At 45.5% G+C, this 25,471-nt stretch overlaps 1 protein-coding gene across 1 annotated transcript in view; it reads right to left on the bottom strand.

Moving 5' to 3' along the window:
* Positions 1-4,913: 4,913 nt before the first annotated feature.
* syndig1 (synapse differentiation inducing 1) overlaps positions 4,914-25,471 on the bottom strand; it is an 87,083-nt gene continuing 66,525 nt past the window's right edge. The window contains exons 3-4 of the mRNA XM_080199752.1: positions 22,707-22,844; positions 4,914-5,072 (exon numbers count right to left, since the gene is read on the bottom strand). Coding sequence (XP_080055878.1) covers positions 4,914-5,072; positions 22,707-22,844 — 297 coding nt within the window. The remainder of the gene's footprint in view (positions 5,073-22,706; positions 22,845-25,471) is intronic.

The raw sequence follows: 25,471 nt of genomic DNA, 5'->3' as shown, positions 1-25,471 counted from the left end.
ACAGGAAACCCACGCAGACATAGGGGAGAACGTGCAAACTCCATACACTCACCCGAGGCCGGAATGGAACCCGGGTCTCTAGTGTTGTGAGGCAGTAGTGCTAACCACTGTGCCATTGTGTTGCCCACTGTGCCACTGTGCTGTGGGCATGATTAGTGGCATGGTGTTAACATGGTTGCGTGAGTACACACAATTCTGATCAGAAGCCATGTAAGTATCAATTTATCTATTGACGATGAGTTCTCATCTCCCTTATATGATTAACTTTACTGGATATTAGTGTCAATGGGTGAAGACCTCACTCTACATTTCCATAAAATGCATATCATCATGACTAATTTATAAAATTTTAAAAACTGGATAAAGACTCTAAAATGAAAGAAACCCTGGCTGACTGTGGCTCAAAAAAAACTTTCTGACATGCAGAGAAGTTTCTCGTTATCTCTGAAGACATGCTTGTGAGCTGCAAAAGATCAATTTCCAAGGAAATTCTACAAAGGCCATTTACATTCTTAGCTATGACCTGTTCAATGGGGAATCCTTGTTTGCTAGGACAATGCACGTTATAACCTTTTCTGAAATTCTTAATGATTGAAATATTAACTATCTCAAGATTGAGGAATTTACATTTTTTGTCAAAGCAAATGTGAAGAAGTGAGAGCCATGTCACACACCCCACCCCCCCCCCACCTGCTAATGAGTTTGCCATCTTTCATCAACCACACAGAAGCTCAGAAAAAAGGACTCTGTCCTTTGAATGTCTAACCCTATCTGTGTTGTTTCTACTGGAAGTTTTGTACCATTTCCCACATGACTAATCCTTCTCTGCATGTCCATCTCATCGTGGAAGTAGTCTTCACTGGATCGGTTTGCAGCCTGCTGAACTCTCTGAAGGAATGAACGATTTGGACTTTTGATTCTGGACTCGCATGAAACAACCTTTCTTATTTTCTCTGAGGTCTTTTCTTTATCCCTATTTTACTCCATGGGCATGATCTTCCCTGCTGTCATGGCATGCTCCCGCTGCAGCAAGGCCAGTGAATTTGGCAGCCAACCACATCTCCGTTCACTACAGAGGAATGGGAAAATCCTGTTGACGTGAACGGTGATAAGTTTCTGATCCATGAATACAATAAAGGATGGGGTAGGGAGCATTGTGAACCCTCTACCCATGTTTCAAGTGGGTGTGAAAATAGACCAACTCTCTGATTTTACCCTTCTGTGAGTTTGCTGAACTTGGATCATACTAGAACAACATGCACCACTGCTGCTAACAGGGGAGATACAAAATATCAAAAATATTATCCAAACAGGGACGGGTAGTGTGAGGGGAAATCAGGGCTATCTAAGTTAAACCCCTTCCTGTCCATAACAGTAGACAAGGGTAGAAAGTGACACCCAGTGCACTTAATAGCAAGGTCCCAAAAACAACAGAAAATCTGCTTTTTGGTGAATTTGGTTGTGGGATAAATGTTGGCCAGAATACACCTGCTCTTCTTCGAAATAGCCCTGTTGAGTCTTCTACATCCACCTGGCAGGGTAGATAGGGTCTTAGTTTAACATCTCAACTGAAGGATGGCACCCCCAGCAATGCTGCACTCCCTCAGTACTGCAGCACAAGTGTCAGCGTGGATAGTGTGCTAAAAACACTGGGGTGGGACTTGAACCTATCATCTTCTGACTTCCACTAAGTTTAAATTTAAAGTTTATTTATAGTGTCACAAGGAGGCTTACATTAACATTGCAATGAAGTTACTGTGAAAATCCCCTAGTCGCCACAGTCCGGCACCTGTTCTGGTACGCTGAAGAAAAATTTAACATGACCAGTTCACCTAACCAGCATGTCTTTTAGACTGTGGGAGGAACCCAGAGCACCCAGAGGAAACCCACGCAGACCTGGAGAGAACATGCAGACTCCGCACAGACAGTGACCCAAGCCGGGAATCGAACCTGGGTCCGTGGTGCTGAGAGGCAGTAGTGCTAAGAACTGTGCCACTGTACCACGCTAAACCAAAGTTTACGTCAGTGAAAAATGGAATAAGTGAAGGAATAAAATTTAGATGTTGCCAAGTGGGAGGTGGTGGCACAGTGGTATTCTGTGGACTAGTAATCCAGAACCCGGGCTAAAGTTCTGGGATCGAATCCCACCATGGCAGAGGGTGAAATATGAATTCAATAAAAAAATTCTGGGATGAAAATGACCATGAAAGCATTGTCGATTGTCAGAAAAACCCGTCTGATTCACTATTGTCCTTTAGGGAAGGAAATCTGCCTTCCTTACCCGGTCTGGCCAATGTGTAACTCCAGACCCACAACAATGTGATTGACTCTTCATTGCCCTCCAGGGGTGGGCAATAAATGCTGGCCCAGCCAGCATTGCCTACATCCAATGAAAGAAAAAGTATGTCGTGGAATGGGAACACTGCTTCAGTGAAACAAAGAAAGGAAGATTGTACTAAATGTAACAAACAATTGGCAGTTTGATTTGAGACAAAATTCATCTGCCACATGTCCGTTGAGGAAGCAAGCTTTCAGTTCCGCTGAAAGAACCTTTTGTTTAATTATTCGTAAGGAACAATTGATTGAAGAACCCCTGCCCAGGCACAGTTGGAGAGAATTAAACTGTTTCGTGAAGAAGAATTTGGCTTCATGGCTGTAATGATGTCAAAAATATTTCCCTACTCAGCTACACAGAAGGCGGGAGCTGTTTGATTGATGGGAGAACTCTGCCTTTAAGAGCATGGAAAGGGTTACAATGTTGGGATAAAACAAAGGTTATTGCATTTCTGTGAATCAACGTGAATAAGGGCCGAAATTCTACCACCTCACTTGCCTGATTCCAGGGCTGCCGAGGTTCCCAGAACGGAAATCTCTGTTGACCTCGGATGGGATTTTCCGATCTTGCCGGAGCGAGGCTGTTAAATCCTCGCCCAAGGATTGCTGAAGAGCAGGAAGAGACCGTTCAGCTCTTAAAACCTGCTCTATCATTCCCGACTGATCTGCAACTCAACATCATTTGTGCAGTTTGGCACCGTATTCCTCAATATTCTTACACAAAAAAAGGTACACTGACCTCAGGATTGAAATCTCTAACTGAACCCTAACATCAGGAGCCTCTTCGTGAGTAAATTTCATGTTTTTTATCACCCTTTGTGTCAAAACATGAGTTGCGATTAATGTCCTGAATGCCTTGGCTCTTGAATTGTAAGATTGTTCCCCTTCGTTCTTGAAAGGAAATTTCAAGCTTCAAAGTTTAACCGATGGATTTAGTCAAAAAATCCCTTTTCATCAAAGAGCTGATAAAGTGGCAGAATGGACACCCCAAGATGTTAATCATGGGAGGGTTCAGTAATAGTAATAATGTTGAATGTCGAGGGGAAATGATTAAACTTTCCCATTTGGAGATGATCATTTCCTGGCACATGTGTGGCACAAAATTTACTTACCACTTGAATGTAATCAGGTCTGGCTGTGTGCTGGACTGGGCTCTGGGTTAGAGCCTGCACATTTACTCTCTGGGTCAGAGGTTGTACATTTACTCTCTGGGTCAGAGGTTACACATTTACTCTCTGGATTAGAGGTTGTACATTTACTCTCTGGGTTAGAGGTTACACATTTACTCTCTGGGTTAGAGGTTGTACACTTACTCTCTGGGTTAGAGGTTACACATTTACTCTCTGGGTTAGAGGTTACACATTTACTCTCTGGGTTAGAGGTTACACATTTACTCTCTGGGTTAGAGGTTACACATTTACTCTCTGGGTTAGAGGTTACACATTTACTCTCTGGGTTAGAGGTTGTACACTTACTCTCTGGGTTAGAGGTTACACATTTACTCTCTGGGTTAGAGGTTGTACATTTGCTCTCTGGGTTAGAGGTTACACATTTACTCTCTGGGTTAGAGCCTGAACATTTACTCTCTGGGTTAGAGGTTACACATTTACTCTCTGTGTTAAAGGTTGTACATTTACTCTGTGGGCTGGAGATTGCACGTTTGGTCGCCGGTTTGATTAATCCTAACTTGACCTGTGAGGTTGGTGCCGTCCTCACCTGATGAGATGCCCCCTATACCTCCAGGTGACTTCTGTCTGGCGGCCTGCCAGGAGTGAGCAGCCTATTCTCATTAGGTTTTTAACCAAGTGAAACCTTCTTCCAAATGTGGCCCATCAGCTGACTCAGCACAAACCAATGGGTGGAGATGGGAACAGCCATTTGGAAAGGTGTCTATGTGGGACGCATCCTGCACGGAATAGGATGGTGCTTGTCTGCAGAGATTCAGTGAAGCAGGGCGAAGAAGAATGGTGGTTGGCGGGGGCGGGGGTGGGTGGGGGGAGTGGTGCGGTGTGGTGGCGGGAGGGGAGGCGAGGTGGGGTGGGGGGGGTGGGGTGGTTGCCACGGGAGGGTACTGGGGAGGTGAGTGGTAGTTTGGTGGCCAGTTTTTAGTCATCATTCCCCAGAGGCCTTGGAGCCGAGGCCTGTGAGGAAATCAACGGAAGGAGAGAAGAACGAAACAAATAGGTAGCTTGGAGTACCTAATTTTTCACAAACTCTTTCCAAAGCTATCATGAGCCTTGCTATGAGGGCAAAACGATTTTCTACATCATTGTCATTGCTGTGACACACTTTTGAAAAGCAACCTCATCCTTGCATTTGGGGTAAGGCTTCCCCCTTGCTTAGCTGACTGAATTACCAGTTTGAGCCCGGGTATTTTTTTGGGAAGCACTTTGTCCTCAGTCCTCCTAATACTGTACACTGATGCGATTGAACAGCTGATGAGGTTTTCCTTTTAATCAAGCGTTCCATTGGCTGTGTTGGAGCTGACCAGTTCGCCTTCTGATTTAGGACGTGGCTCGCGTAGCTCGAGAGGTCACATGTCGAAGAGCGATGTGCGTGTCCAGTGAGGTCACCGAGTCCTACAAATGGTTGTTCTTGGACAGGTAGGCTATCAGTGCCACAGCAACGCCCACGTAAATGCCAGTCCCAATTGTGATGGAGAGCACTGCCAGGAACAGGGCCCGCCTGGAGCTGGAGCTGGCATGATGGTAGTCTCCCTTTGCCACACCCTTGTTGGTCTGGAGAGGAACAAATAAAAATAAATTGGTCTTGAACAGTGAGGAATGGAACACATCTGTCACTCAATAGTGAAACTGTCTCTTTAACCAGAGCCCCTCATCAACATTTTCTATAAAAACAGCGTGGCATCATAACAATTTGAATTCAATGAACAAAATCTGAAATTAAGAATCTACTGATGACCATGAAACCATTGTCGGAAAAGCCCATCTGGTTCACTAATGTCCTTCAGAGAAGGAAATCTGTTGTCCTCACCTGGTCTGGGCAACATGTGGCTCCAGAGACACAGCAATGCCCTCTTAACAAGAACAACTAGGTATAGGGGATAAATGCTGGCCAGCCAGCAACACCATTCATTCCCATGAATGAATAAAAAAAATGAAAAAAGGGTACTTGGACCAGAGTGCAGACACCTCAGGAGAGGGATAAAAGCGAATTACTGTGGATGCTGGAATCTGAAACCAGAAGAGAAAATGCTGGAAAATCTCAGCAGGTCTGGCAGCACCTGTAAGGAAAGAAAAGAGCTGATGTTTCCAGCCCAGGTGACCCTTTGTCAAAGCTAAAAAGCACAGAAAGTGGGAGATATTTATACTGCAGGGTGAGGAAATGAAAGATGTTATAGCCACAGAAACCAGGGAAAAGGCTGCTAATGGCAGTCCACACGGAGTATAGAAGGTGTGAATGGCCAAACAGCACAGAAGCTGAAATCAGAGGGTAAGCTGTGACAGATGAAGATATGGGGGGAATTGGCTGGAAGAGAGGTAAATTGAGAAAAAAGGGGGAAAGGAGAAGCAAAGGGGGAGAAAAGGTAAGGAAAGAGGGAGAATAAAATAGAGAGAAAGTGGGGGGGAAAGGAAAATAAAGAAAGACAATAAAGAAATAGAAGGGAGAGAACAGTTAAAAATTAAATAAAATGAAAACATGGGGAATCATGGAACCCTACAGTACAGAAAGAGGCCATTCAGCCCATCGAGTCTGCACTGACCATAATCCCACCCAGGCCCAACCCCCATATCCTACCTGCTACTCCCTCTAACCTACGCACCTCAGGACGCTAAGGGGCAATTTTAGCATGGCCAATCAACCTAACCCGCACATCTTTGGACTGTGGGAGGAAACTGGAGCAAACCCACGCAGACACGAGGAGAATGTGTAAACTCCACACAGACAGTGACCCGAGCCAGGAATCGAACCCAGGTCCCTGGAGCTGTGAAGCAGCAGTGCTAACCACTGTGCTACCGTGTTGCCCACAAACAGGCAAGGGGCCGATATTGAAAACAATCCTCTCCTGTCAACTTCACAGGTTCCTGCACTGGATGCAGGGAGCCAACTAGGAGAACTTTCTTTGAATTCAACCTCCTCTGTGATTCTTCATGGAACTGAAGCATCAAATTACAATGTATTCTGCGTGGATACTGTCAACTGCCTCAGCCAGGCTTCACTGCATGTGGTATTCGTGTTGGGCCTGTAAGTTCATTGCTGCCTTGGATGTAAATCAGGGTGTGATTACTACCACTGAGGGAGTGCTGCACTGTTGGAAGTGCTATCCTCTGAATGACAGGCTAAACCAGAGCTCTGTCTGTTCTGCCAGATATTTTTAATTTATTTATTGGACATGGGCGTCACTGGTGACCAGCATTAATTGCCCATCCCTAGTTGCCCTTGAGGGGAATTGGGAGTCAATCACATTGTTGTGGCTCTGGAGTCACTTGTAGGCCAGACCAGGTAAGGCTGGCAGATTTCCTTCCCTAAAGGACATTAGTGAACCAGGCAGTTGTTCTGACAACCGACTATGGTTTTAATGGAATTCAAATTCCACCATCTGCTGTGGTGGGATTCAAATCCGGGTCCCCAGAACATTAGCTGAGTTTCTGGATTAATAGTCACTCGGCCATCGCTTCCCCGTTGATGGCGAAAGACTCCTGAGTGCCAGGTTTGCAAGAGGATTAAGGATGTTCTCCACAGTATTTGTCCTTGAACTTAACATCACCAAAATCAATCATGTGTTGTTATTACTTTGCTGTCTGGGGATCTTGCTGTGTTTCTACAAATATATAAAACGAAAAAGAGTGGCTAAAGTAAACATTGGTCCTTTAGAGGACAAGAAGGGGGATGTAATAACCGGAAATGAAAAAATAGCTGAGGCATTGAACAGAGATTTTGAGTCACTCTTCACAATGGAAGACACAAATAACATGCCAAAAATTGATGACAGGAAGGCTATGGCAGGTGAGAACTAGAAACTATCATTATCATGAAAGAGGTAGCGTTGGGCAAATTAATGGGGCTAAAGGTAGTCAAGTCTCCTGGTCCCGATGGAATGCATCCCAGGGTACTAAACGAGATGGCGGGAGAAATAGCAAATGCACTAATGATAATTCACCAAAATTCGCTGGATTCTGGGATGGTTCCCACAGATTAGAAAACAGCAAATGTGATGCCACTGTTTAAAAAAGGAGGTAAACAAAAGGCAGGCAACTATAGGCCGGTTAGCTTAATTTCTGTAGTAGGGAAAATGCTTGAACCTATCAAGATGTCTCGCTATTTCAAGGAAGAAATAGCGAGACATCTGGATATAAATTGTCCTATTGGTAAGACGCAGCATGGGTTCATGAAGGGCAGGTCATTTTTGACTAATTTGGTGGAATTCTTTGAGAACATTACATGTGCAGTGGACAATGGGGATGTGGTGTATCTGGATTTCCAGAAGGCATTTGACAAGGCGCTACACAAGATAAAGGTGCAATGTGTTACGGGTAATGTATTAGCATGGATCGAGGATTGTTTAACTAACAGAAAACAAAGAGTGGGGGTAAATGGGTGTTTTCTGGTTTGCGGTCAGTGACTAGTGGTGTGCGTCAGGGATCAATGTTGGGACTGCATTTGTTTACGATTTACATAGATGATTTGGAGTTGGGGACCAAGTGTAGTGTGTCAGAATTCTCAGATGACACTAAGGTGGATAGTAGAGCAAGGTGTGCAGAGGATGCTGGAAGTCTGCAAAGGGATATAGATAGTCTAAGTGAGGGTCTGGCAGATGGAGTACAATGTTGGTAAATGTGAGGCCATCCATTTTGGTAGAAATAACAGCAACATGGACTATTATTTAAATGGTAAAAAATTGCAGCATGCTGCTGTGCAGAGGGACCTGGGTGTCCTTGTGCAAGAATCTCAAGGAGTTGGTTTGCAGGTGCAGCAGGTAATTAAGACGGCAAATGGAATTTTATCCTTCATTGCTAGAGGGATGGAGTTTAAAAACAGCGAGAATATGTTGCGGCTGTATCAGGTGCTGGTGAGGCCACACCTGGAGTACTGTGTACAGTTTTGGTCTCCTTACTTGAGAAAGGATATACTGGCACTGGAGGGGGTGCAGAGGAGAGTCGCTAGGTCGACTTTAGCATTGAGAAGGTTGGCTTATGAGGACAGGCTGAATAGACTGGGGCTATACTCATTGGAATGCAGAAGAATGAGGGGGGATCTTGTGGAAACATATAAGATTATGAAGGAAATAGATAAGATAGAAGCAGGAAAGTTGGTTCCACTGGCGAGTGAAACTAGAACTAGGGGGCATAGCCTCAAAATGAGGGGAACAGATTTAGGACTGAGTTGAGGAGGAACTTTTTCACACAAAGGGTGGTGAATCTGTGGAATTCCATGCTGAGTGAAGCAGTTGAGGCTACCTCATTGAACATTTTTAAGGCAAGGATAGATACATTTTTGAACAGTGAAAGATTTAAGAGTTATGGTGAGCAGGCGGGTAAATGGAGCTGTATCCGCAAAAAGATCAGCCATGATTTTATTGATTGGCGCAGCAGGCTCGAGGGGCCAGATGGCCTACTCCTGCTCCTAGTTCTTATGTTCTTACGTGATGTTCTTATGAAAGCTGACTGGTACTGGCACATGCTGACTGCGTTAAAAACATCAACTGCACTTCCAAAGGTTTCCACTGGTTGTATAGTGCTTTGGGATGTCCCAAAGTTGTGAAGGGTGCTGTGGAAGTGGAAGTCTCTCTTTCTCTCTCTTGCTTTCTCTCTTTCTCCCTTTCTTCTCCAGCTGATAATATTATGGAGCGACAGGTTTTAATTATTCATGCACACTCTCTGCAGCTGCCTCAGATGTAAATAAGTCATATTTATGGCATAAAGATTGTTACAAAAATAACTGCAGAGCAGCAATCAAGCTGCAATATTTGACCCTTTCCGGGCTGGAAAGTGTTTGCTATTTTCAGTCTACCTGCTGCACAATATAAAGCAAAGAGAATTGATTCTGAGATGGGGTGCAGGGAAGAGACAGAGGGTGGGACTTTCAGGCCGCACTCACTCCAAGAGCAGAAATTCCTGCCTGACGTCAATGGACCTTTGCATGGTCGGCCAAATATTCTGTCCCACCCGCTACGATTCCCACAGCGGTTGTGACGGGAAAATTCTGCCCAGAGAATCTGGTGAACCGGTGCGACGACAATAATCTCTCCCACAATGCCATTAAAGCGAAGGAGATTGTCATTGACTTCATGAAGCGTAAAGGATAACGCGACCCTGTCTACATCAATGGTGATGAAGTGGTAATAGTCAAGAGCTTCAAATTTCTAGGTGTTCAGGTCACCAATAATCTGTCCTAGTCCCCTCGTGTTGACACTGTAGTTAACAAAGCCCACCTACACCTCTACTTTCTCAGGGGCTTTTTGGCATGTCTGCTACGACTCTCACCAATTTTTTACAGATGCACCATAGAAAACATCCTTTCCGGATACATCACAGTTTGGTATGGCTCCTGCTCTATCCAAAAGACTGCAAGAAACTATAAAGGGTTGTGAACAAAGCCCAGTCCATCACGCAAACCAGCCTCCCATCCATTGACTCTGTCTATACTTCCCGCTGCCTCAGAAAAGCAGCCAGCATAATCAAGGAGCCCATGCACCCCAGACATTCTCTCTTCCACCTTTCTTCATCGGGAAAAAGATACAAAAGTCTGAGGTCACGTACCAAGCACAGCTTCTTTCCTGCTCCCATCAGACTTTTGAATGGACGTACCATATATTAAGTTGATCTTTCTCTGCAGCCTAGCTATGGCTGTAACACTACATTCTGCACCTTCTCCTTTCCTTCTTCCCTATGTACCCTATGAATGGTATGCTTTGTCTGTATAGAGTACACGAAACAATACTTCTCACTGTATTCCAATACATGTGACAATAATAACTCAAATCAAATCAAAATGCAGGCCCTCAAGTAAATCCTTGGGAGGTGAGGAAGTGGGGAGCGATGGGAGAGGCTGGGGAATAGGCTGTTCAGAATAGAAATGTTACTGCCTTTTGGTACTTTACATAAGAACATAAGAAAAAGGAGCAGGAGTAGGCCATCTAGCCCTTCGAGCCTGCCCCGCCATTCAATAAGATCATGGCTGATCTGTCGTGGCTCAGTTCCACATTCCCGCCCTCTCCCCATTACCCTTAATCCCCTCTCTTATCAAAAACCCATCAACCCGCGTCTTAAAAATATTTAGCGAGGCAGCCTCCACCACTTCAATGGGCGGAGAATTCCAGAGATTCACCACCCTTTGAGTGAAGAAGTTTCTCCTCAACTCCGTTCTAAACCGCCCTCCCTTTATCTTGAGGCTGTGCCCCCTAGTCCTACTGTCCTTTCTGAGCGGGAACAGCCTCTCCACCTTAATTCTCATCAAAAACCTAATGCAATCAAATCCAATTTATGGTCCCCACGTAAGGAACTAGCAAGATCCAAGTTGACAAGATGAGACATTGCACACCTTCCCAGGCTTCATCTTAGCCAAAAGGCCAAGATGGCTTCGAAAAATTGGATCAGGTAAGGCCTCAGTTTAACCTTATTGGTTACCCTGAATCTTTACCCTAGCTTTGGCAAACCACCATCGCAAGCTTCAGCACACCCTGAGCGCAATGGGCCAGCCTCACCAGCTGCCTGATTTGCTAAGACGAAATGCCAGATCAAGCGTAAGATGGGGTGCGGCGCTTTATCTTGTCAGCTTGGATCTTGTTTGTCTCTCTTGTGGGGACCATGAATTGGATTCAATTGGAAGTTGAATTTGGTTTTTGGAGCCAGCAAGGATTGGATTCAGCTTCGCTCGGTTCACTCTGAACTTTGACTTTGTAACTTCAAGGATGGAGTAAAAAAAACAATGTTATGAAGACAGGAGGAACTTGATTTTGAAAGAATAATTACATTGGCATTGGTTGCTGAAGACATCAGGGTGAGGTCACGGTGAAGTAATTTAGCGGATGGGTCAGACGCTGAATTGGGTTTTACACTTCTCTACGTGAGAGTTGTAGGGACTGAAAAATGGCCCGGTCCATTTTTGAGTTGGACAGTTTTCAGGGATCCTTGAGGCACAGGACATTGGGCCCTGAAATTGGGCTGCGATGTACCTGTTCTCTAATCGTAAAAGGGCACAAAGAAGTCTGATTTCTACCTGTACAATTCTTTCACAAAGCACCATAAAGACAAGACAGAGTTATACTGGAAAATAGTGAGCCTTGTGTACACAAAAGTGATGTATAACACACAACTGTCTTTGTGTTGAGTAAGTGATGAATAGAAGCACTAAATCACTTTTTTTATGAGCCACTGGATTAACCCACTCCGTCATCTCTCACGCGACACACAGCTATAACAGCTGCTCTATTTAATTGTCGGGAGGTCATTACAGGATCCAGAAATACTTCACGTCTGGTTGTTTGGGGGTCACACAAATAGCTGAGGAAGATTGAATTCAAGCTGAGATTCAGCATAATCCAAGGTTGGTGAGGTAGTGTGAAGGGCTCCTTTCTCTATTGATTCACATTTGTCTCTGTCAGATGCCGTCTGTTCTGCGTCTGTTGGCTAGAATCAAAATGTGAATCATACGTTGGCCTCTGAACACTTTCTCAGCCAGCCAAGGCATTTTGTGCTTACGCAGCCAGATCCTGCCTCTGTGTGTTAGCTCTAATGGAAAGTGGATGTGATGGAGGGCACTGATTGGAGTTGTGTCCTGTCTGACCTCTCAGATAAAGATCCCAGAACAAAGGTTCAGGACATTGCGGCCCGCTTGCTCAGCACCCCATCCACCACTTTGAACATTCACTCCTTCCAGCACAAAGGCAGTGGTGTGTGATGTGTGCAAGATGCACTGCTGCAACTCACTGATGTGCCTTCAACAGCACCTTCCACCATCTAGCAAGGCAAGGGCAGCAGGCACACATCAATGTCACCAACTGCAAACATCTCGACTTGGAACTATATCGCCAACTGTCAGTGGGTCAAAATCCTGGAACTCTCTCCCTAACAGCGCTGTGGGTGCACCTACATCAATTTAAGAAGACAGCTTGTCACCACACTCTTAAGGGCAATTAAGGATGGGCAAAAAATGCTGCCATGCCAATGACACTCACATCCCATAAAGAATCTTAAGAAATCACTATCGTGCCAAGAAGGTGTCTTGGCCTACGTTTATTCCTGATCCAACATCATTTAAAAAAGGTTATTGCGTCATTATCCCAGTTACTGGGATCTTACTGTGCACAAATTAGCCGGTACTTTGCGCTTGAAAGTACTTCAGCTGCTGTAACACACTATGGAACACCCTAAGTTTTTTTTATTCATTTGTCATTTTTATTCATTCTCCCCTGAATCTGGCTACATTAGGGGTACCATTCACATACACCCGGGGCAGGGTAGGTGTAGGAAAATGCTTTGTTGAAATGGCGGCGCGGGCTCGTTGGGCCGAAGGGCCTGTTTCCCGTGCTGAGTTGTTCTTTGTTTTGTTTTGTGGGACATGGGGGTCGCTGGCTGGCCAGCATTTATTGCCCATCTGAGATAGTGGTGATGAGCTGCCTTCTGGAATCCCTGCAGTCCGTGTGCTGTGGGTTGACCCACAGTGCCGTTAGGGAGGAAGTTCCAGGATTTTGTCCCAGTGACTGCGAACGAACGTAGATATATTTTCAAGTCAGGATGGTGAGTGGCTTGGAGGGGAACTGGCAAGTGGTGGTGTTCTCATTTATCTGCTGCCCTTGTCCTTCTTAATGGAAGTCATTGTTGGTTTGGAAGGTGCTGTCTAAGGTTCTTTGGTGAATTTCGGCAGTGTATTTTGTAGATAGTACACATAGCTGCTACTGAGCATCGGTGGCGAAAGGAGTGGATATTTGTGGATGGGATGCCAGCCAAGTGGGCTGCTTTGTCCTGGATGGTGTCAAGCTTCTTGAGTGTTGTTGGAGCTGCACCCATCCAGGCAAGTGGGGAGTATTCCATCACACTCCTGACTTGTGCCTTGTAAATGGTAGACAGGCTTTGGGGAGTCAAGAGGTGAATTACTCACCACAGTATCCCTAGCCTCTGATCTGTTCTTCAAGCCAAGAAAGGCAACTCACGGAGCAATTGGCTGACTATCAACATATAGGATAGGGAGCCAAACTGGATGATTGTAGGTTGAGATATACGACAGGCTGGACTGAGGCCCTAAGGTTGGCTGAGGGAAAAATACAATGCAGGGGAGGTGGAAGTGGGGTAAGGTGGTGGTGAGTGGAGAACCTGGCATTACAGTGGCCTGGAGTAACTTTGGGGATCCTGGGGAGGTGGGGGTTGCACAATTCTATCAGTCCCCATCTCCAATATCACCCTTGGAAGTGGTAGAACTTACTCAGTTCAGCCTCCCGACTAGTTTTGGCTGAAGATAGTATTTGCGTTTACATCAGAGGTCCCTGATCTTCACGTGAAACGGGATCTACTATCTGAAAAAGTTGGCCCTTTAAAAATGGCACCAGCCATAACACGGGTATTAACAAGGACTCTATGGTTGTCAACCCCACTTTGAGGTTGTTGCTGTACAATTAAAACCAGTGAAAAGTTGAATAGGCCTAGTTACTAATACCTATATCAATGGTGACAGTATGTAGTTTTTATCCATTTGTCACTGAGAGCTCTACACTCACAGAGAAAGGAGAAGAATTTGGCAGTTGTTAATATGATTTATTCTTTTAATAATCCTGATAACATGCACAATATTAATGCCTAACTGAGGACTAAGTACTCAATCTTAGAATTCCACCACAAATGGCCATGCCATTGTTTGAGATACATAGCTGATAAGACGTTAAAACATGAAGAGTTTCTTAGCAACCACGTAGGTTCCTAAGCAACAGTCATGTAAATCAATTCAGCAGATAATGAAGACGTACGTGGTTGAAAGCTTGCCATCCTTTCCCAAGACGGTCAATTTGTCTCCCTGATTGAGAAACCGTGGCTGACCTTGTATTAATTTATTGAACATTTTCAAATTTGCATCGGGTTCAATTTGTTACAGTCAGCGAGATGAATGGAAGTGCTTAATGTCTTCATAGCAAGTGGTATCAGCCATGCCATTCTGATTTACAAGTCGCGGGTTCAAGTCCCACTGCTGAGAATTGGCCACAAGATCTCGGCTAACACTCCTGTGCAGGACTGAGGGAGTGCTGCACAGCTGGGTATGCTATCTTTTAAATGCGATGTTGAACTGAGATTGTGACCTTCCCCCTGTGTTTTAAATTCCCTTTTTTATGTATCCTGTACATGTATTATCTCAATGCAACCCTTTGCCTCTCACACCCAGCCAGCTTCTGTCCTTAAAGTTGCTACTTCTGTTTGCAGTTTCTACAGTCCTAACATATTCTCCCTTCCTTCAGTTCTGATGAAGGGCCAAGAGGAATCAAAATGTTAACATTGCTTTCTCCTCCAGGTGCTGCCAGACCTGCTGAGCTTTTCCAGCCTTATCTATTCTGGTTTCAGATTGCAAGACCCTCAGTTTTTCCTCTGTGGCAAGCTGAGGGCCTGTCTGCCCTCACAGGGGGATGTGTGTAGGATCTTGTGGTATTATCTGAAAAGTAGAGTGTTCTCCCTGGTGTCTTATCCCTCAGGTAAGGTAAAGTCGCCATAGTCCCAGAGGACCACAGGCTTTGAGGGGGAGAGCTGACTGGTAGTGAGGGGCCTGAGAATTGCCACAGCTCAGTCGTGGGGCCTTTATGAATAACCTCAACTGCTACGGGAATTGAACCCGTGCCTTTGGAGTCCCTCTGCAACACTAGCCAGCCACCCAGCCAACTGAGCTAAACTGACCCCCTGACCTTATCGCCCAACTAGCATATCATTAAAAGCAGATTATCTGGTCATTAGCTCATTGCTGCTTGTTGGACAGTATGCAATTTACCCGCTGGCTGGAATTCTCTGGCCTCGCCCATGGCTGGGATTCTCCAGTCCCGCTGCAGTGAATGGCCAAGTGCCAAATTCTCTGTTCTCCCTGGCAGCGGTTCGAGACTGGAGCAATCCGGTGGCTGTCTTTTTACATCTTAAGACGATGATTACACTTCAAGAGCGCTTCAGGAAGAAAAGTTTTCAGGAAATGGAAAAGCCACTTGAATTCTCCATTCTTGGGATGCGGACATTGTTGGCAATGCCCAATGGGAGGAGAATGGACAACATTCAATTTGCAATTAGTGCCAGAGGCAGGCCTGGTGAATTGAGGTTTTCCTGTTCTCTATAGCAGATGGTAATCAATTGGACTGTTGCCCTAAAGGCAGGCTGCCTTAACAGATGGGCATTTTATTTTTGTCATTTTGTTTTTCCATCTCTGCACAAGGTTCTGTGATATCTGGTAACAGAAACATAGAAACTAGAAACAGGACTAGGCCATTCGGCCCCTCAAGCCTGCTCAGCCATTCGTTTTGATCGTGGCTGATCATCAAATTCAATATCCTGATCCCATCTTCCCCCCAAATAGCCCCAAGAGTTACATCTAATTTCTTCTTGAAATCACACAACGTTTTGGCCTCAACAAATATTTTCCACCACTGGGATTCAGAAGAGGAATTGTTCCCAGCATGCCCTGGGGGTGAATATGGCCTCCCACTGAGAACCCCCCCTCCTCCTCCTTTCTCCTCCAGCAGCCTGTCTCACTCTGTGTGACCTCTGCTCACTCTCCAAGTCATGCTGTGTTCCTGGGGAATGAACTCATGGCGGGAGCAACTGGCTTATGCAGAAGCCTTGGAGTCAACAAGAACGCTTCCATAGAAACATAGAGAATAGAAGCAGGAGTAAGCCATTCAGCCCTTCGAGCCTGCTCTGCCATTCATTTTGATCATGGTTGATCATCAAATTCAATATCCTGATCCCCCATTCCTCCATATCCCTTCACCCCTTTAGCCCCAAGAGCTGTATCTAATTTCTTCTTAAAATCAAACAACATTTTGGCCTCAACTACATTCAGTGGTAGTAAAAGCTACACATTCACCACCCTCTGGGTGAACCTCACCTCAGTCCTAAAATGTTTACCCCTTATCCTCAAACTGTAACCTCTAGTTCTGGACTCCTCCACCATTGAGAACATTCTTTCTGAATCCACCCTGTCTAACCCTGATGGAATTTTATAAGTTTCTATGAGATCCCTTCTCACTCTTCTAAACTCCAATGAATATATTCCTAGCTGACTTAGTCTTTCCTCATATGCTGACACACCCAGTCTCTCCAACTATACCAAATGTATTGACTTCATTTGTAGAAGTGTTGAATAATCTCCACTTGCTGGATAGATGGAGCCTCAAGCAGAGAGATAGACCCGTGAATCTCTCACGGTGTGGGCTGAAGGTTCACTGTACAGGGGGTAACATCTCAGCGTCACAAAGGTTTCAGCTGGTTTCGAAAGTTTAGGGGATGGATTAAGGATTTGTGAGCACTGGCAGACTCCAGGCAATTGCGACCACTCCGAGGGAGGGCCAGCGGGTTCTTTTTTTATTATACATTCGTGAGACATGAACGTTGCTGGCTGGCCAGCATTTATTGCCCATCCCTAGTTGCCCTTGAGAAGGTGGTGGTGAGCTGCCTATGGTGGTGTACCAGGGAAAATAAGCCTAAGAGGGCAAGATTCAGAGGCCAGCAACTTGAGAAGGAGTGCAGGAAGAACATGCAAGGTTATGAGGATAAGGCAGGGGAGTGGGATTAGGTAGAGTGCTCTTGCAGCGTGCTCATGCAGATTCGATGGGCCAAATGGCCTCCTTCCACGCTACAAAGACTCTGTGGTTTTGAGTCTTGGAGCATGGGGTGTTGGCACCATGTTGGGGTAAGAAGAGCCTAATGCCCAGAGTGGGAAGGGTGTTCAGGAAAATGGGATCTAAGACGTTGCTGGCCCCTATCAAGCCATCTCGGTCAGCTAACTTTGAGGTGGGAATGTCAGTTGGGAATGCCACTGTCGGCGGGCGTCATTCTTTATGTTTTGTCTTGAAGCATTGAGATGGGAACTCTTGTTAAAAATGAACAAACAGAAATGAAACAGAACAAAACACCTTTCACAGCCAATGAGGTTCGATTGAAATGCAGTCACTGTTGACAGAGATTTCGAAAGGAAAGGCTCTTTAAAGACACCTAATGTGTGGATAATTCAAGCAGAATTTTCACAGCTGAAGCTACGTAAACACGGAGTGGTCCAACCTCTATTCCACTGTTAACGCTGGATTTCCTCCAAGGCTGAGGTTGCTAATGTTGCAACTGTCGTGGGTGCACTCATAGAATCATAGATTCCCTACAGTGCCGAAGGAGGCCACTCAGCCCATCCAGCCTGCACTGACAGCAATCCCACCCAGGCCTCATCCCCGTAACCCCATATATTTCTATTGTTAATTCCCCACGACATTAAGGGGCAATTTGGCATGGCTAATCCACCTAACCCGCACATCTTTGGAATGTGGGAAGAAACGGGAGCACCCGGAGGAAATCCACGCAGACACGGGGAGAATATACAAACTCCACACAGGCAGTGACCCGAGCCAGGAATTGAACCTGGGTCCTTGGCGCTGTGAGGCCGCAGTGCTAACCACTGTGTCACCGTGCTGCCCCACTCCTTGCCCATGTTGGTGCACTGCCTGTAACATCACTGCCATTAATGTCCCAGATGTCTGTATCAAAAACAGCCAAAACAAAAAAACTCAGCAAGGAAAATATCTTCCTCCCTGCACTAGAAACTGTGAACAGTGATATATACCCCCTGCTAAACAAATTGTTCACCTTTTTGAAAAATAAAAAGAGTTGATATGAAACTTTATTCTGTATTTAATGCCTGTCATTTGAGTGTGTGTGGGTATGTGTATGAGTGGGTGTGAGTATGTATGTGTGGGTATGTGTGTGGGTGGGTGTGGGTGGATGTGGGGGTGTGTGGGCGTGGGTATCTGTGGGTGGGTGTGTGGGTACGTGTGTGGGTGTGTGTGTGGCGGTGGGTGTGTGTGTGGGCGTGGGTGTGTATGTGTGTGTGTGTGTGTGGCGGTGGATGTGGGTGTATGTGTGGGTGTGTGTGTGGCGGTGTGTGTGTGTGTGGGTGTACGTGTGGGTATGTGTGTGTGTGTGTGTGGCGGTGTGTGTGTGTGGGTGTACGTGTGGGTATGTGTGTGTGTGTATGATGGGATAATATTGAGGGTAGATTTCTCTGCTGCAGTAAATACAGAAAAGAGGGGAAAGGGCTTGGCAAAGAGTGGGTGAGCAAGAGATGGCAAAGGCTCAATCCAGTGATGCTGGACATTGGTAAAGAGAGGGAAGAGAGGCAGCGAGGGCTCAGACCAGTAATGTACTGGGCAGCAAAGCACAAACCAGCACTGGCACCGGCTGACTGATGCATGCCAATGACACCAAGGGTGGCAGAAACAGTGCAGGTACCGATGAATGCAGTGTGGGCCAAAACCGTGTGTTTAGGTGTTACAGTGATCCTGAAAAATGGTCGGCAGAAAATGAAAGTGCATCCTCTGGCACGTCCTCACCCCACTGCTGTTCTCTCAGGGTGGAACTGTACCGGCACATCCGCCCGGGGTCCGTGAAAACTTTCTCCCGAGCCTCATCCACCCCCAGAATCGGGGCGAGGGGTGCCAGTAAAATTCCAGCCTCAGAGTCAGGACTTGAATCTGTTTCGCAGGCAGATTGCGTCACATCACCCCGCACCACGTGAGGGAAGCCTCCACATTATTCACTTCCGCTTCAGGGACGTGCAGGGTCCCTGGCAAGCTGAGACACAACCAATATCACAGACCCGAAACATCTCCAGTCAGGGCTCTGCGAAGAAAATTCACAAAAAGACTATTGCTGTGGTGCCTCAGGGCAGAGTGAATGCAGAAGGTTCATTTCCTTTGAGGTTGCTGGATTGCAATTTAATATCTTTCTGAATTTTGCAGTGTTATCTACCTTCATTGTAATGCAGTCCTCGGGAGCTGTACTATAATGAGGAAAGTGCTGGAGTGCACATCCCACAACATAGCATAAAATTAAACCAAGGTCCAATAGCTTTCAAACACAGACTTTGTAATTTAATGAGTATCTGTGCTGGCCAGCTGAATATTACCCACACACTACACGTCCTCCTCAATAATATCAGGCAGATTCATAATCACTGTTTTTACATGGAGCTATTTAGTTGTGGGAATGCATCCCCTGTTTTCCGCACAAAGGGTTAAGAAAAACCACCAATGCCTCTATTTTCTCAGGAGGTGAAGGAAATTTGGCATGCCCACTCCGACTCTCACCAATTTTTATAAATACGCCATAGAAAACATTCTTTCCAGTTGTATCACAGTTGGTAAGCTCCTCCTGCGCTCCTGAAAGAAAGGGTTGTGAACCTAGCCCAGCCCATCACGCAAACCAGTCTCCCATCCATTGACTCTGTCTACACTTCCTGCTGTCTCAGCAAAGCAGCCAACATTATCAAGGATCCCACACACCCCTGACATGCTCTCTTCCAGCTTTCTCCATTGGTACAATAGTCTGAGATCATGCGCCAACCAACTCAAGAGCAGCTTCTTCCCTGCTGCCATCAGACTTTTGAATGGACGTATCTTATATTAAGTTGATCTTTCTCTGTATCCAGCTATGAATGTAACATTACAGTTTGCACCCCTCTCCTTTCCTTCTCCTGCAGGTACTCTATGAATGATCTGTTTTGTCTGTATAGCACGCAAGCAATAATGCTTTTCACTGTATCCTGGTACATGTGACAATAATAAATCAAAACAAATCAAATCAACATAAAAATCTGCTGATGCCAAACACCTTGGGATGTTGTTTAAAGAAAAGCAAAATATAATATGCAGGAGGTAGGGGTGTCACCACTTCAGATCCAAGGCCCCTCTCTTAGTCCCATCAATGGAGAACCAGCTTTGCACCCTCCAAGCCACTCTGTCAGGCTAATATTGCCTATTGACCAGGGTCTCATCTGGTTGAGGTTTGAACCTTCCTACTGCAATCTGACCAACAAGAAGGGAAACCAAACTTGCATAACTTATGAGCAATGCCAAAGCTGCCTGTGGTTCCTGTTTCTCTGTTTCAAGTGTCCTGGCCAACATTCATCCCCCAAACAGTATTACTCAAACACATTGTTATTTGTGGCACCACACTATGCACACATCGTCCGCCCATTTCCAACATTACAACAGCAATTACACTTCCAAAGAAAAAGTACTTCATCGGCTGAGAACTGCTTTGGGACTTCTTGTGGAAGGCTGTATACAAATACATTTAATTGTGTGGAAGTTAAAGTTTTTCTACTACTGTCAGTAAAAATCCAGTGGTAGTTCAGCTCAACGTCATTTTCTCTTCAGTTATACACAAGAGGGAAGTAGTCACAGGAGTCAGACAGTCCCAAGCAGGAGTCATTCTTAGTTGGAACAGCAGGGGCTGTAGTACTGTTCTTTGTAGACACCACTGCAGGCCGGGAACGGGGCACGGGGGACAGGGGATGGGGGACGGGGGGCAGTTTCCCATTCTGCCCGCTATGGGAATCGCAGCAGGTGGGAAGTGCGTGGGATGGGTGCGGTGGTGGCAGTGGTGGAGAGGAACCATGCAAAGCTCCTTTGATCTCGGGCAGGATTTTCCGGTTTCGGGGTGAGCGCAGCCAGGATCTTCTGGTTGTTCACACCAGTGGGATTTTCCAGTCTCACCGCAGTGAACTGAGATTTGGCTGAGTGTCAAATCCTCCGTCCTCACTTGCAGGACCAGCGGGGTGTGAATAGCTGGTAATATCGCGTCCCAGCCTCTGCCACTTGGAATAGCTGCCCTTTACTCCTACCCTCTGTTCCCCGTCTTGTGCCCAGCTAGTTGTCCTTTTGCCCACTTGACCTCTGACCCCATATGCTTGGACCTTATTTATCAGTTTATTATATTACAGAAGGGCTTTTTGAAAACTGGATCAATTACATCCACTACATTACCCTTGTCTACTCTCATTCTCATAATTCAATGGGGTTGGTCAAGCAAGTCTTTGAAATTCCAACTGACTATTCATTATTATAGTTGAGGTTTCTCAATGTTCAGCTTTAGAATCATAGAATCATAGACTCCTACAGTGCAGAAGGAGGCCATTCAGCCCACCAAATCTGCACCGACCTCAACCCCACTCAGGCCCTATTCCCATAACCCCATGCATATACCCTAGCTAGTCCTCTTGACACTAAGGGTCAATTTAGCATGGCCAATCCACCTAGCCCACACATCTTTGGATTCCATTATTTTTCATACCATTGATGTTAAGTTGGCTGGTTTATAGTTCCCCATCATGTTCTATGTCCCTTCCTAAATATAGGTAAAACACTGACTGTCTGCAATATCTCTAGCACTTCCATACCTATTTCTACAAAGTATTTAATATGTAATAGTGTCTCTGCTATCTGTAGATTCTTTAAAAAATGTGATGATGCAGTCTGTCTGAACCCGAGATTTTATCCTCTTAGATCTTGATTAGTTTATTAAATATTTTTCATCTTTTTATTTTAAATGTGGTTATATCATGTCATCTTCCACTGTCAAATCTACCCAACTTTGTCTCCCTGGCAAATACAGGGTGGCACAGTGGCATTGTGGTTAGCAGTGCTACCTCTCAGCGCCAGGTTCAATTCTGGCCTTGTTTGACTGTCTGTCTGAAGTTTGCACGTTCTCCTCACACCTGCACGGGGTCTGTTGAGTCTCTGGTCTCCTTCCACAGTGCGTGAGTCGGATTGGCCATACTAAATTACTCCTTACTGTCCAAAGATATGCAGGTTAGCTGGATTGGCCATGTCAAATTGTCCTTTGTTTCCAAAGATGTATAAGTTAGGTAATGCTAGATTGCCCCTCATGTCCAAAAGATGTGTAGGTTTAGGGGATTGGCCATGACAAATTGCCCCTTAGTGTCCAAAGATGTATAGGTTAGGTGGGTTGACCATGCTAAACTGTCCCTCGTTTCCATAGATATATAAGTTAGGTGGATTGGTCATGGTGAATGTGCAGAGTTATGCAGATAGGGAGGCAAGGTGGGCCTCGGTAAGATGCACTTTCAGAGAGTCAATACAGACTGAATAGAGCTGAATAGATTCCTTTTGTACTGGGATTCTGCGGTTCTATGCTTCAAAATACTACTAAGTGGGTAAGTAGTAATTTGAGTAGACAGCACACCCGTCAGGACAGAGATTAACTAGTGAATCAAAACAGTCAGGAGTAGCTTCATGAGTTTTGATCTAACAAGATACATTGAGCTGAAGGGGTTGCTGCTATTTAATAAAACATTGATAATCAATGGGTCACTCCTGTATTTGTGGATGAAATGTGATGCTTCCTTCATTTCTAAAGCAGTCCTTGTGACCTTCCATCCCTACTTACTTCGTGTGAAAGATAGAAGGCAGCGATTCCCAAAGGCCAGAAGCAGCACAGCATGGAGAAGACGCTGAGACCCAGATGATCCCTGGGTGGTATCATTAGGAAATTGTCTTCACTTTCCGTCTCACTCGAGTAATCACTCTGCATGAAATCAAAAGGCAAGGCATCCAGTTAGTTACGTATTCCATCATTCATCATAAAAGCGTTGGGTTAGTGAGAAAATCCAAGACCAAATTAAAGACTTAATAAATTCATGACTAAATTGCGACACATTCTGTTTTGTGTTACAAAGATTTCCAACGTGCATTTCAATGCCAACCTCTGGGATATGCAGGAATTCTCAATGCCAGTCACTGTTAATCAGAAATACCTACTAAACAGAAGACTAAGTGATATAGAACCATTGGCATGGTGGCACGTCAGCAGGCTGGCACAGTGTTTAGCACCGCTGCCTCATAGCAGCAGGAACCAGGGATCAATTCCAGCCTTGGGTGATTTTCTGTGTGGAGTTTGCACATTCTCCCAATGTCTGTGTGGATTTCCTCCGAGTTCTCTGGTTTCCTCCCACAGCCCAAAGATGTATGGTTAGGTAGATTGGCCATGCTAGATTGCCCCTTAGTGTTCTGACATGAATAGGTTGGGATATTACCCATGGTAAATATGTGAGGTTACAGGGATAGGATGGGGGAGAGGTAAGATACTCCCTCAGAGTGTCAGACTTGATGGGCCAAATGGTCTCTTCTGCACTGTAAGAATTCTGTGATTCTAGGAATCTATGATTCTATGGCACAGTTTGATATCTACAAGAATGAAGTCTGGATTGAGGGACATTTAAGTGATTAAAGGGAGCATGTTTGCCAGTGTCAGATGAATTCTTTTAGGAAGGAAAAATCTCAATTCTGGACCTATTAAGACAGAGGCATTATTGATGCAGTCAATGGACACTTGAGGGGTAGACTGTCACATCATGAGGCTTGGGATAATGACGACTGTCATGAAGTGACTGGCCATTTGAAAACCACTCTACCACACAATTTAAAATAATGAACTGGCGCCAACAACTTAAATCATCCAATTCACAACTTTCTTTTTCCCATTTGTTTACTAGTTTTGTTGAGCTAATCTGACACCTCCAATGTCGGGAGAAACTGAGACAGCAATGCAACAGATCCCTATTAAATCCTTTATATCAGAATAGAGGGGCGAGGATGTTATTTAAGAGGCATACACATTAGAATAGCCAATTTATTCACAAGGATTGATCATAGAAAGGCAGCTTTGTGAAGATTTTCTTTGCTTGGTGTCACTAATGAGGTAACGTTTGACCATGTAGCCTCCTGGTTTGATTTAAATTAACTTCAAAGGGTGTTGGATAATCCTTTTAATCAACATATAGATTTGACTAACTAGGACACCAGGAGCGAGATTCTAACAGTGTGTTTCCTGCCAGCACAAGGTGGCGCATTGTTTGCCAATGGTGAGATTCCCTGGTCTCAATGGAAATTCCCATTGATGTCGCCCAGCGGGAAATCTGTGGGTGGGTTTGCGCTGCTGGGGGGACCGGAGAATCCCACAAGAATGAATGGTTGGAGAATTCCAGCTCAGATGTTCTGGTCTCCATATTGTCCATTTCGACTTACTTACCCAGGGAATGTTAGACTGAAAAATCATGGCTAAACACATAGGTGGCTACAGAATGTTCCCCAAATCACTCACGCTGATCCCTGACCCCTTCCGACCCGCAGCTAGTCCCCTTACCAGCCACTTTTCCACAACCCCGTTACTGCCCCCTGAATCCTCAACCACCTGACTACATCCAACCCCGACTACCTGCAAATTCCAGAATATACTCTCGACTTTCCCCATCCCCCAATCTCCTGACTACCCCCCAACTCCGTGAACCCCTGACCCCAAACTACCCCCTGAATGTCTGAACAGCTGGCTACAGCCCCAACCCCTCTGACCTTCCAACTACCCTCCCCCGACTCCCTGAACCCCCAACGACATCTCTCGATTAATAGTGACTGCCAGAGACTTGGTCACTTCACAGCCACCGGCAATGCCACCCATGCCCTGCTCAGTGGTCTCAATGATTTCAGTGAGAACACCCTTACCGAAGTGCAGAAACTACAAATATTTTCCCCCACTGGGATTCAGAAGAGGAATTGTTCCCAGCATGCCCTGGGAGTGAATATGGCCTCCCACTGAGACACCCCCCCCCCTCCTTTCTCTTCCAGCAGCCTGTCCCACTCCGTGTGACCTCTGCTCATGCTCCAGGTCATGCTGTGTTCCCAGGGGAATGGCTATGAGTGAACTCATGGCGGGAGCAACTGGTTTATGCAGAAGCCTTGGAGTCAACAAGAACTCTTCCATAGAAACATTGAGAGTACAAGCAGGAGTAGGCCATTCAGCCCTTCGAGCCTGCTCTGCCATTCATTTTGATCATGGTTGATCATCAAATTCAATAACCTGATTCCCCCCCCTTCTCCCCATTTCCCTTGATCCATTTAGCCCCATGAGCTATATCTAATTTCTTTTTGAAACCATACAATATTTTGACCTCAACTACTTTCTGTGATAGTGAATTCCACACATTCACCACTCTCAAATTTCTCCTCAACTCAGCCCTATCCTTTTTCCTCAAACTATGATCCCTAGTTCTGGGCTCCCCCACCATTGAGAACAGTCTTTCTAAATCTACTCTGTCTAATACTGTTAGAATTTTATAAGTTTCTAGGGGATCCCCTCTCACTCTTCTAAACTCCGGT

Source organism: Carcharhinus amblyrhynchos, chromosome 12, assembly GCF_965287045.1.
Source record: "Carcharhinus amblyrhynchos chromosome 12, sCarAmb.v2.hapA, whole genome shotgun sequence".
Lineage (NCBI taxonomy): Eukaryota > Metazoa > Chordata > Chondrichthyes > Carcharhiniformes > Carcharhinidae > Carcharhinus > Carcharhinus amblyrhynchos.
The sequence above is the reverse complement of the archived record's forward strand: the minus strand, read 5'-3'. Positions and strand labels throughout refer to the sequence as shown.